A 13,959-nucleotide genomic window follows, 5' to 3' on the forward strand; every position below is an offset into this window, starting at 1 on the left:
ACTATTTTGCGGATGCAATTATCTAGCAATTAGCTGTTATACTTGGGTCAGAGGTCAAGACACTGGAACTGTCAAATCTGCATGTAATTTATTTAAATTCCAGATTTTGCCAACAGTTTTGCTTGTGAATAATTTGCAGACCTGAACAAAAGTTTTGAGACTGACAGAAAAGCTGTCTTTCATGAGGCTTATTGTATTACTTTTATGTTTTGATTGTTGTGAAATTTAATGCTTGAAAACAATTGTTTTAATTTCAAAATTTTTGCTTATTGTTGTGGAAAATTACAGAAATTGGTCTTGAATTTTTTTTTTTCAATCACACTTTTTATTCGTCACACTGTTTTGGACAAAGTTGTGTGTGATCCCACTACCTTGGATGAGAGACAACCCCACACACAAATGGTTGAAGGTTGCCTTACTGCCTTACTGTCAACATGATACAGAACGTATCGTTATAGTTACCTTTATTTCTCCTTACAGCCTCAGAGAGAATTACTTTACTCCAATCCCCTGCTGACACATCCTGGTATTTTCTGCAGAGTTTCAGTCTGGCTTTGATGATTATCTTGAAGGAAAGTGGTTTCTTTGCTGTCCTTCTTAACACAAGGCCAGAATCCAAAAGTCTCTGTGCAACATGCCAGGCATGCAGACCCGACCTGGTGAACGAACCCCTGCGAGATCAGAATGGAGGAATGCCCACCAGAGCCCAGTGTAACCTCTGTGGCACACAACCACTCTGACACATAGCCATAGGCCACTCAACGAGCACCACACGAACAAAACCTCACCAAGTGTAACATGGTTAATAGAAGACTGATTACAAAGCTCTCTAAAATGATGATTGACATCACAAAAATCGAAGTAGTAAGCTTTACTGAAAACAAGATTTCTCAAGGTCTAAGAACTTTTTCACAGAACTTTTCAACATAATTATGAATTGGTAATAAATATTTTATATATTCCCTGCTTTGACAAAGTATTTCTAACCATTTCCTCTGTTTTAGTTTTTTTTTGTCACAGTTAAGTGCTTCAAATAAGATTTTTTTTATTTTATTTATCCTGAGAAAAAGCAGTTCCAAACCAACCATTTTCCAATGAGAAAGAACAGATTGCCCTTCCATCTGTAAATCATGAATAAAAGTGTGTTAAAGGGCGTTCAATTTTTTTGATTTGAATAGGCTTACCCAGGCCTGATTACTGGTAGACCTTGAATAGAAAGTTTTAGTCAACAGGAAGTCGGCTAAAAAATCCCAAAAAGCAACATATGCCCCAATCTAAAGTAATTTCATAACAGAGAAGAAACATTACCGATGATGTTTACCGGAAAGGGTTACAGAGTCATTTCAAAGGCTTTGGGTATCCAACAAATCACAGTACAATTTTTAATCTACAGGTGAAGAATACATGCAGAACAGTAGGGAATCTTCCCAGGAGTGCCAAGTCTAAAAAATGACACCACCTCTAAAAATACCAAACACCAGAAAGCTCACCTCTGAAAACCTTCATAATATCAGAGTGTTGCAGTGGTCCAGTAAAAGTTTGGATTTGCATCCGATTGAGATGGTTTGACATTACCTTAAACAGGCCCTTCATGATTGAACGCCCTTCAACATGGCTGAGTCAAAGCTATTCTGTAAAGAAGAGTGTTTCACCATTCCTTCTGTGTGTAAAACATTGATCTACAATTTGTCATGAATGGGGAAGTTGTTGCTGGACCAAAACACAGACAGGAATTTGGGAGCTGCGTTGTGAGTTCCATTACAGTTTTAATAAAATAGACAAAGTAAACTTACAAAGACTAACAGGTGACAGGCCGTGGAGAATGACGAGGCTTATAGGAACAGGAAGCATACCTGAGGATTCGGCAACAAAGGAGATGAACAGGCAGTTTAAATAGAGGAGAAAGCGAAGATGACAAGTGAAAGCAATCGAGGAGAAGAGGTGAAGGAAAATGAAATCTAACAAAGAGAATACTGAAAGAACTAACAGAAATCCATAACTAAATCCTAAATGTACAAATATATACATGGTGACACAACCAGTTATGTTGAAAAGGCAATAACTATTAGAGGGTCATATTGGTTTGAATAGCTTTTATTCCTTAATAAATGAAATCATCAATTGAAAACTGCATTTTGGATTTACTTTGGTTATTTGTGTTTATACAAAACTTGTTTAATGAAGTGAAATATTGTGACAAAAAAAGCAAAAACAGAAGAAATCAGTATGGGTAAAAAAAAAAAAAAAAAGAAATCAGTAGGGGTAAAATACTAATGTCACCTGTACATAATTTGTCTTTTCTTTTCCATCCTCTTAAACCAGGCGAGCGGCTCCCTCGGCCGAATTTTCTGTGGATCGCAGCCGGCACCTCATGTCCTTCCTCACTATGCTCGGGCCCAGCCCGGATTGGAACGTGGGGCTGTCTGGAGAGGATCTCTGTACCAAAGACTGTGGGTGGGTCCAGAGACTTGTGGCAGACCTCATACCATGGGATGCAGGCACAGACAGCGGTGTCACGTATGAGGTAATACATCCTACTTTACATAATATTAGGTCGTTTTTATCTGACAGTGGCTGACGGCTGACAAGTGAATCGTCCTGCAGAAGCCCCCAAAGCAGCATCACAGCTAGCTTAAGTGTTGACAATTCACCAAATTTGTCATTATGAAACTTTGCCATTAGGGAACTATGGCAACATCAATGAAGAAAAGGGGCCATTATTTAAAAAAAATGAAGGATGTGGTTACATTATAGACATTTTTCAGAATGTTTTTGCTGCTGAACACTGGCATCACAATAAAAGATGACATATTAGAAATGTGACCTTACATATATAGGATATAGGGTGTTTTTATCTCGTTAAGAGTCGTTATTGGGTCAGAATCAAATCAGAACCTTTACATGAGGTCAACTTTTGTGTATATATATGCCTAAAACGGGACACTTCAAAACAAACTGCCAATTCACTTTTCTTTTTCATTATGATGCACAGGTATTTGTTCTTGCACAGATCTCTTATGATCTTGCCAAAGCATTTCAGGAAGGTTCAGGTGTGGAGTTGTCCATTGCAACACTTTAATTTGTTTTATTTTCAGCCACTGTACTGTAGATTTGCTGTTGTGTTTGGGGTCGTTGTCCTGTTTAGAACCCCGTCTGGGAGAAGCATCAGCTGTCAGATAGGTGGCCTCACATTTTACTCTGGAATACTTTGACTTACAGAGGAGTTCATGGTCCACTCAATGACTGAAGCATGACCAGTTTCTGTGAAATCAAGCCAATGTCATCATCACTTCACCTTGCATGGAAGTTCGTAAAAAGTGTTTATGCAGATATACTGTGTTTATTCAAATGTGGTACTGTGGATCAAGGCCAGGCGTCTCAACTTTGGTCTCATCTGTCCAAGTTCCTTTGTTCCAGTGGTGTTGTGGTTCGTTTAGATCCAAGCACTATTTGATTGCTTGTAGAGTATTGAAGCTTGGTTTGCCCTAAATTTTGATGAATAGAAACCAGATGTTACAGTGTTTGGATCGAGTGAACCAAGTGAGTCTGCCACCATTTATTTGGGACCCCTGACAGCATTGTTTAATATTACTGTTACCAATTTGGGTTTTGCGATGGCCAGTGATTTTAAATTTGACAGTCAAATTAGAGCCCCTGTAAAGTCCTGCCTTTTTCATTTAATGCGGTTGGCAAAAGTGAAATCTTTCCATAACACTTAGTTATTACTGTAATAGACTTTTTTGTTGGAGTGAGTCAGTCCTTGCTCTCTTGTCTGCAGCTGGTTCAAAACAGTCCTGCACAACTTTTAACTGGTACTTATAAAGCAGAATATGTAACCCCGGTTCTGGCTTCACTCCACTGGCTGCCTGTGAATTTTGGAGTCCATTTTAAAATTCTTCTTTTTGTTTTAAAATATTTGAAGGACCTCTCTGAGTTTGTTCATCCCAAATTACCTCCTCGGTCCCTCTGGTCTGCTAAACAGCAGCTCCTGCAGGTACCGAGGTCCAGGAGGAAGCTCAGACGAGGCAAAGCCTTCTCTACTGCTGACCCTCAATAACCTACCCATGCACACTAAAGCAGCTCCTTCTCTGCCTACTTTTAAAACTCATCTTAAAACCTATTTCTATTCTTTATTCTTATATTCTTTCAACATCAGCAAGACCTAGTTTACCTCTTTTGTTTGTAATTAACTTGAATTGTGTAATGTTTTATTTGTTTGTCATATATATATATATATATATATATATATATATATATATATATATATATATATATATATATATATATTGTTTCTTCTTTTAATGTATGTTTAGAGTTTATAGTTACACTTCATAAATAATGTATGATATGATCTGATACGTCAAATTTACATTCCTAGCTGGAGTTTTTTGAGTCTGACATTTAGCTCTTGGATTTTTTGTGTGTGTAATTTCTCAGATGATAGGGGAAACAATAGTTGCTTCTTTAAACTCATTGCTCTTGTCTGTCTGTCCTGATGTTGTGTTAACACACAGCCGAATATGTTACTAATCAAACCTTGCTCTTCAGTTTATACAGAAAGTATAAACTGTATAAACAGGCTGCGCTGAAACCAGGAACAAGTCTCCCCAGGGTCATTTTGTGTTATTAACATATCCTGAAAGAGTGGAATATAAGCTTTCCAATGTTGTCAAACGTGTAGAAATCAAAAAAAAGAATTGAAGAAAATATGACTGCTTGAATGTTGGGATTCTGCAAAGAAGATTAGTGAGAAAAAAAGGCCTCAAAGTTTATTTCCCCTAGGAAGCAGGCTTGACATTAACCCAGCCCTGCACCTCCCACCAAGCCCTGCCTGTCAATAGAGGGTCCAGATCAACTCACAGTACTATTTTTATATGTAAAGATAATTTACAACACTACATTACAATAAGTGGTACATCTATGCATTGAACATCTTTTAACTGTCCAAAAAAAAAATACCAAACCAAATTTAACAGTGACACACACACACACACACACACACACACACACACACACACACACACACACACACACACATAGTTCTTTAGTTTCTTTCTATCTTAATTTTGCATAGTAGTTTTAGTTAACTTTTACTAGCCTAGTAGAGATGATTTGTTGATTGAAATATATGGTAATTTCAGGTAAACAACATTCTATAGTGGTGTTCTCTGGATGTTCATTTATTTTCCGTTAATAAATTGTTATACCTTCTGTTTCTGTTAATAAATTGTCATATGAAGAAAAGTTGTCAGTCATTTATTCCATTCCGTGTTTGCTGTTTAAAGAACGCCAGTGCTCGAATCACCCTTTCAACTATTGTCCTAATATCCGCTGTTTAGGCTGATATTCACTGGACAATACGGTCCAAGGGTTATTTAATAAACATTAAATAACTGTGCATAATGGCACAACACTTGTGTTACATTAAAGTGTAACTCCCACGTAAAAGCATATTTCTACCCCCAGACAAAAAACCTCCATCAAAGATACGTGGGAACCGGAGGAGAAGGTGCTGTGTTCACAATGGGGGGGGGGGGGGGGGGGGGTATGCAGCCTTTAGCTTGATTTGCTATATTGAATCATACAGAGTGAGCACACTTATGCTGGTAGTTATACCACTGTTCGGTCTGGTGAATGATTCCCCCCCACCAAATAATTTCAGTATAATACATTATAATAGTTTTTTTTAAGTTCTCAAACTCACTCCATGTCCAATCATTCTCATGTTCTGCTGCTGTCTTTCTGCTGCCAAATAACCCATCCATCCCTCCTCAGGAGCAAGTTTGTGGTTTAGGACTGTGTCCCAAGTGCCATTTCTTCTTTTATAGTATTTACAGTCAACGTTACGTAAATGTTCCCTCGTTTTGCCGTCTGGTTACATGTTACTGTATACAAGCAAGGAAGGGCCACCGGCAGGATGCCCAAATCAGGCTATATTTTTTTATTTAATGCAATATCCAAGTGCTTTTCACTTTTTGTTACTGAGAAATAATTCTTTAGTTTCTACAGGCTTGCAATAAAAGGGGCTCATCCATATTCACCGACTGTTTTTAGACTAGAGCAATTTATTTATAGTTTGCATACTCATGAATAAGCATGGAGCTTATCCTGCAGAGATGGTAAATACATTTCAGAACCCTCACTCACATGAGGCCAGGTGTTGTTGTTTTAAAAGATGAAGTGTTTCTTCAGTGTTCAGGGCTTAATTTTAGCCTCGTGAGGTATTTTATACAATCACTTCTGCAAACATTAGCACTCGCAGCAGGCTAAGATAAAACTGTGTTTTTATTTTGTTTAAAGTTAATATTAGTTTAGGACATTTCCTGGGTTTTTGTCTTTTATTGTGGTCCTCTAAAAACAGTAAATGACTGTACTCCTAAATTTCACCTTTTATGTGGTTAGAGTGGGGCTATTTTTTCCGGATATTAATAAACCCTTTTGCTAGTTTTATTTCTATATAACACATGCATTCTATACAGAGAACATTTAGTAAATCCCAATCACAGTCAAAAACATTCATCTTGTCCAACCAACTGTATATGAAACACACAAATCTCTTAGCTGCTCTTTATATACTATACACAAAGACGATCTTCTTTATCTTTAACAAATATTATGATAACCTCACACAGTATTGTTAAAATAATTTGTAAACATCAAAAAAGACATTAAACTCTTACTTTTGAAAAGGTTTTTCACTCTACCCTCCTGTATCCTCCCTGCTTGTGTTCTCTTTCTTGTGTTGTTTTGTAATTCTCTCAGAGCCATTTTCGGCAAATCATCTCAATTGCAAACCATGGATCTGGTCAGCAGGTTGCTCAACGCAGTCGATCACATTTTCTCAACGAGAAAACCAGGCAAAAGAGAGATCCAGCTGTCTCGAAGGGACATAGGGAATAGATCTCTGAGGAGTTCTAAGCTCAGCTTAGGAGAAAACACTACACATTTGGATGTATTGGACTTGCTATTGAGATGTACCAGAAAGACTTTAAGGCAGAAGGTAAAATCCCACAGTCAGCCTACGATAAAACAAGTTGTTGCTATCTGAATTGACTTACCCGATGCCTGCCTTGAAGGCTGGTATCTCAAACTGTCCTGGATGTAATGAAAACAAGGTGCTCTACCCCCACTACCCGTCCTTCCATGACACCTGTGACCTGGAACAGTGCTCTACTGAACTGGCAGATAAACACTCCATCAAAGTCTAACGGTTGGGGGGGGGGGGCTACTGGACAGTCAAGGGCTTACACTGACACACACACACACAAACATGGCGATAAATACACCCCCCTATTTACTCACTGCCTCCGATGTGCCCGATTGTTTTTACCCCTCAAGACAAGAACTCTAGATTGAATGTGCACGGATGCGCTGCTCACTTGGGAGGACTTTAATAGGACGCCCACTGCCCGAAAAACCATCACCACCCACCCACACATTTTATGCTTATGATGTTGTTTGTATGTTGCTTCTTTGTGCTGAGGGTTTTTTCTTGCATCCTCGTACTGTTCCTGTTGACAGACAGTGCAAGAAATGCATTTTCCCTCAACCATCCCAATGTACTCTTTTTTTTTTCTTGTTGGCACAAGACACATTGTGTCTTGTGCCAGCAGCCTCAGTCATGTTTGGGCTGTACTGAAATGAAAGTTTGCCCTTGGGGACAAATAAAGTGATTCAATATTAAGCTCAAACTGTAAAAAAATATATAAAGTGGGGACATTTTAATTTAACATGTTGATAGTTATATTCATCCTTAGCTGCCTATATACACACACACGTCTCTATTCTTCTTTGTTTGAAAAGTAAGACAATAGCAAATTTAAAAATGTGCAACAGGTTTCAAGGTGAACGAGATCCAAAACCCCCCAGAGAAAATCATGATCGGTGTTACAAATTTTATTAATTCATCACTTTTTTTCCAGTTAATAGAAACTGATGCATCTGTTTTGTTCTTATTATTCAGAAAAAAGTGATCAATTCAAAAGCTAAACAAAGAGGTGACTTTAAATAAATCTGTGATTCCTGTTCGTCACATTTTATTCCATATATTTAGTTTTCTTTTTAAGCCAGGTGCCTGAACACACAGTCCTTAACACACGTGCAAAGACAGCTGCATTTTTTCTTTTTTTAAATTAAAGCAGAGTATAAATAGAATCTTTGATGCATGCAGAGATGAAACAATAAAACACCTGCCATCCTGGCTGGGAATAAAATTTAACAGTTATTGTTGCAGTTATAACTTTTTATATTGACTCAATTTTGAATGACTGTCACTAAATTGTTTTCTTCCTCAAGAGAAACAATGTAATTTTCTTTTTGAAAAGCCTGTTTCATAGTCATTCGTTATTTTTATGCTGCAATTGGATTAGTGTCCATGTTCCAAAAACAATTTCCTGGTCCTTAATTGTGGCTTCTTAATTTTAATTACTAACCATTGCTTTGTGGAAACCTGTCACCGTCCTCCCTCAGGCATACCTGATGCGCAAAGTAAAAAAAAAAAAATACATTTGTTTCTAGGTGTCACCTTCTTCTTGATTTGGGTGCTCTGTACAGGAATTTCTATTGTATAAACTCAAGATTTCTATTTTTGGTCATTTTAAAAGCATACATTTTAATCCAATAACTAAAATAATTCCCTGTAAGTAGAACACTGTCCCATTTAATAGGGGATGAGATTTGCAAATCAACTTGGAACAATTTATCGATAGATGTAATATGAATTATTTTCTTTTACACAACAATAAATTACACATGGAATATTATAATAACACAAGATAGAAAATAACAAATTATTCTAATTCCAAAAAAGCTTCTCAGTTGATTGCCTTAATAAAGGAAAGGTGTATAGTTTCCTTACTGTTCGGCTCGAATGTTTCCTATGTTGATGTCTGAAAAGTGGCGAAAAATCTCTTGGATATGGAAACTTTTGTTATATATAGATGTTGATCTTCACTCTTTGATTTACCAATATTTGACAACATTTTGCAACTCACTGATACTTTTTCCTATTGGCTCTTTCAGTCACCAAACAAGCCCACCATTCCTCAGGAGAAAATTCGGCCTCTAACCAGTTTGGACCACTCTCAAAGCCCCTTCTACGACCCAGAAGGGGGCGCAATCACTCCTGTTGCTCGGGTAGTTGTGGAACGCATCGCAAGAAAGGTGAAAGTCTCATTGTGTGTCAGAATAACACTTGTTGATACGTGCAAAAATATAGATATTTGGTTGACATATCTGGTGCAAATCTGAGGGGCTTCTTATTCCGTAACTATGAAATACCAGTGACATTTTTATTCTGTTATAGATCTTTTTATTGTAAGAGACTGTTAAATCTTTTAAGAAACAAAGGCTCATATCTAGGGATTGCTTTGTCTCAGGTCTTGAGCTTGTAACCTTGTGTTCCTTTTTTACACAGGGAGAACAGTGCAATGTGGTGCCAGACACCATTGATGACATAGTAGCGGATATTGGACAGGAGGAGAAGGTGGAAGGTAAAGTACCACAGACTCTCTCCATACTGCAGCTGACCAGAGAACGAACCTAAACATAACACAGTAACATTTAAAGCTATATGATGTGTTTATTTAATGATTCAAATCTTATGATTATATTACTATATACCATATTGGAAATTACTCTCTTCATGTGTCTATGTTTACAAAACCCTTTAATTTTAAAGGTAAATTTATCATTTTAACCTTTTAAGCTTGGAATGAGTCTTTTTAAGCTTGAGGACTCAAACTGTGATCATTATAGACACAGTTGGTTGGAAGTAAAACTCAGATTAGAGGTAAAATAGGAACGTTATAGATTTAGTTGGCCTTTGTGCCTAGCATGCTGTGTGAAGATGGAGTTCCTGCTATTGCGGAGAACCGATCCTGGTTCAGGGTGCTGTTCTATTCGAATACATCTAATAATGTTGGATTGAATCAAAACTATTCAACTCAGTATATTGGTATCCCTGTAGTTCTGCACGCAGGGCATTGTAAAATGTGCCATACCCCTTGAACTTTTTTTCAAACTTCAGTTAACCCATGACAATTCAAAGTGTTCCACTGGAATTTTATGGGTTAGACTAACATAAAGTAGCACGTTATTGTGATGTGCAAAATAAAAGATACACTTTTTTCTTTAAATTCTGATACATCAGCAGTCTCATCAAGATTCAGGTGACCAAGTAGTTTGTGGTAACTCTAGAAGAGCAGGAGAGTGAAGTGAGAGTGGAAAAAATGCCAACTATTAATCATGTTTTTCCATAAATTTGGCATGGAAAAAGAAGGCCATTGTTGAAGGAAATCCCTGAGAAGTCTAATCTGCAGTTTGGCCATGTAGGGGATAAACATATGGAAGAATATGGCTGTAGGAAGAAACCTAAATGTAAGTTTATGGTCTACTTGTGAAACACATGTCTCCCATAACACCTCTGTAAAACAGAGTCATGGCAGCATCATGTTGTGGGAATGCTTTTAAGAAACTTATTGTATTAATATAATTATTCGATTAATTTAGCACTGTGGCTCAATGAGAAGAGTACTCATCATGCAATCGGAAAGTTGTGCGTTTGATTCCAGTTTCCTCATCTGCCATGTGGAGATGACCCCTTGGGCAAGGCCTCCAAACCCAAATTACCTGCTGACTGGTGTATGAATCTGTGCATGTTTGCGAGTTTGTTGTATAAACGGGAGTCTATTGTAAATCCCTTTCGGTGTTCAGTATGGCTGAAATAAGCACAATATAAAGTTAGTCATTTTACTATTCCATTTACAAATTGCTTTTCAAGGCAATGAAGGTAAAAGCTGATTCAGCTGATTTTCAAATACATCTGTAACAAATGGAAAGAAGAAAAACCTTACATGCAGCCTTGGTGCCAGCCCTTTTAAGGAGTGATCACCTCATGTCTTAAATAAGTGTTTAGGACCAGTATTGATATCTGGCCTGCTGAGTAAGACTACAGATCAGGGTATATGGCTGTGCATATTTTTTTAAATCCATTATTGTTTTATGCACTGTGCTAAGCTAAGCAGCACACAGAGCACAGTGAACCGCAGAAGCTTTTGTAAATTTATTAGAACTTTTTTTTTGAAAAGCATGTATTATTTTCCTTCCTCTTTACAGTTAATGAGCTACTTTGTGTTGGTTTATTACATGCAACTCCAATGAAATGCATTAAGGTTTGTATTTGTTGTTTGAAAAATGTATGACTAGTTCTGTGAAGATCTTTTTCAGACATTTTTTAATTACTTTATAACGTTACAATTTATGATGAGTTATCTGCAGGTACTTCCCAAGAATTAAGGAGACCAATTTGCTTCATGTTTAAATCAGTTTAATTTGTTCTAATCCTACGGTATTGTCAGAATTAGACTCAATTATGCACATATCTAATTATGTCCTGAAAAAAGGTTTTCTCCTCATAGCTCCTGTTAACTAAAATTTTAGACTGACAATGAACAGTTAAACTGAGTTCAAAAGCTTCAGATTTTACATTTATATTCTTATGATTTCTCAAATGTTCGGGTTAATTTCATACTAATTCTAACATTGTTCTTAGCCTTCAGCTGAACGTATGGCAGAAACCAAGGATAAAAGGAACATGTAGGAGTCCATCAGATCTCCATAAAACCTTCTCTCTCCCCTCTCAGATCTCCCTTTTTAGTGGTAGGCGGTGAAATAGTTTCTTCTTTAACCTACTTCTTTAGTGGCTGACTTCTCTCTTTAGAGCTTACAGCTCCTGTTGTATTATAAGAACTGTAAAATATAAAAAAGCTGCAGAGGTTACAAATTTTCAATCATATTTAATCTGGGTGCAGATAAGACCTTATCTGTATTTGGATCTGGACTGCAGTCAGACATTTGGGGACCTAGTGCTTTGAGCAATGATATTCCAGAAGGAGACTAATTGGAGTTGTTGGGCAATACATTGCAGTTAAAATACATCAATCATTCAGATCCCATGTGGTATTTCTTGTATAGTTTGCATGACAACAGTCTGTGACATTTATAGCCCAATCAGTCAGTGCAAACAACTCCTAATCTAAATATTCTATTCCCCTCTATCATGTTCCATGCATAAAGATAAAAATTATATACATATATGCATTTTTTGTGCAACAATAGATTTGGTTTGGCTATGAGTACCTATTAACACAGTAAATGGCAAAGGCAATTACTAACAGAGTTAGTAATTGGAGCCCAACTGATTATCAGGAATTACCAGACAAACAGCTCTCAGTCCCGGTTAGTTATTATTTTATGAATACCTGGTGGGATGTGGCTTTACAGAACAAAGGATGTAGTGAATTTGTGCATTGGTGTTTTCCAACAGTAAGTATTGCACACATTTACCAAATACATAACATATCCCCAGAATACTGCTATTTCTACTTAACAATTTAGTCAAGAGACTCTTTAAATAGTAAAATCCAACTAAGCCACTGAGTAAAAATGAAAAGAATTAGGGAAACTAATAAACTACAAAAAATGAAAAGGGAACCAATAATAACAAAGGGAAACTGATAAGCAATAACCACCAATGCAGTGATGTCACAGTTTAATTAGAATCTATATATTAAACAACCAAGTTTTTTTTTGTTTTTTTTAGGAATTTTGAATAAGGTCCAATTACCTCTGAAAGCTACCAAAGAACCCATTTGCTGAGTGTTCAAGCAATCAGTTCATAAATGCAAAGCAAAAAGGAAAATTATTTAGATAATTTCATGTTTCAAAAAGAATTTGCTGAATTAGAAATCGGTAACCTTTTGGACAACTGCATCTTAATGTTGTGTTAACTAGCCATTACATGACTTGCCTGGAGAACTTCAAGCACTGTTAGATTCATTTTAATGGTGCAGGTTGTTATAAGATGTGTGTATGAATGCTTTAAACAACTGCAAAACATATCTACCTATGGGTATCAGTAAAGTAACCTTGAACCTTGATTGAATAGAGTGTGCTACCAAGATGGCAGGCTAAAACATATTCACTCACAATTTGGCCGATGACATTTCACATCCGGAATTAGCGGTTAAGAAGACAGCAAAGGAACTAGAAGCTGTGAAGCTATTTAGCAACCCTTCTAAGTCACACATATACATTTAAGTACCATTAGTGCAAGTTTTAATTTGTGTATGAGCAGCACTGGCGGCATGCTATGGTCGATTGCTGCGCGAACGAGCTGTGTGGTAAACACATACATGTTGGAGACACAACTCTTTTATAAGGACTACGAGGAGATACTTTATGCAGGTTAATGAGAAGAAATTAAGGGAGAACACTGAAAAACCAGGATCAGAATCAGACATACTTTAATAATCCCAGAGGGGGAAATTGCTTTTTTTTTTCAGAATGAGACATACTTAACAACTCGGAACAAACTCCAATTACCAAACTATTACTGCTCACACCACTCATTTACATCAAGTTTGAACCACAGATAGTCTCAACTTTGAGTTTAAGCATCAAAACAAAAACAATAAATCTAAATAGTTATTTCATAAACCAACTTTCTCATTTATTTCCTGAGCCGTTTTGATGAAGATGAGTAAGAAAGATGAATAAGTAAGATGAATAAGTAATGTATAAGTAAGATGAAGAAACAGCCTATTTCCTATTAATAACAGTCTATTTCCTGAACCTCCAACATGGCCAGTGAGCGGTGTGGCCGGCCTGGTGAGGAGAGAAGAAGCAGTCGCTGGGGCGGCCATCTGTTCAGATTGGCGCACACGGTAGCGTGTGGCGTTGTGTTTTCTTTGTTGTTGGCATAATTACGGACAGCGTCTCTTCTTGGTGAATCTATTATTCTTTCAGATTTGTTCTTGGAGGAGCTCAGGAAGTTCTTTTCCAAGGGGGTCGTTTCACTTTTGGCGAGGGCATGGTCATCGGGCACACAGACAGCAGTGTCATGGTTTTCAGGTGACGAGTCCACATGCAGATACGATCGGGAGGCAAAACACAGTTTTA

General features: G+C 37.1%; 1 protein-coding gene across 1 annotated transcript in view; it reads left to right on the top strand.

Moving 5' to 3' along the window:
- The window catches only part of spon1b (spondin 1b), a 97,536-nt gene that overhangs the window by 56,466 nt on the left and 27,111 nt on the right, over positions 1-13,959 (top strand). The window contains exons 5-7 of the mRNA XM_036152233.1: positions 2,323-2,524; positions 9,022-9,162; positions 9,416-9,491. Of these exons, the coding sequence (XP_036008126.1) occupies positions 2,323-2,524; positions 9,022-9,162; positions 9,416-9,491 (419 nt within the window). The remainder of the gene's footprint in view (positions 1-2,322; positions 2,525-9,021; positions 9,163-9,415; positions 9,492-13,959) is intronic.

Source organism: Fundulus heteroclitus, chromosome 2 (genome assembly GCF_011125445.2).
Source record: "Fundulus heteroclitus isolate FHET01 chromosome 2, MU-UCD_Fhet_4.1, whole genome shotgun sequence".
NCBI classification, from domain to species: domain Eukaryota; kingdom Metazoa; phylum Chordata; class Actinopteri; order Cyprinodontiformes; family Fundulidae; genus Fundulus; species Fundulus heteroclitus.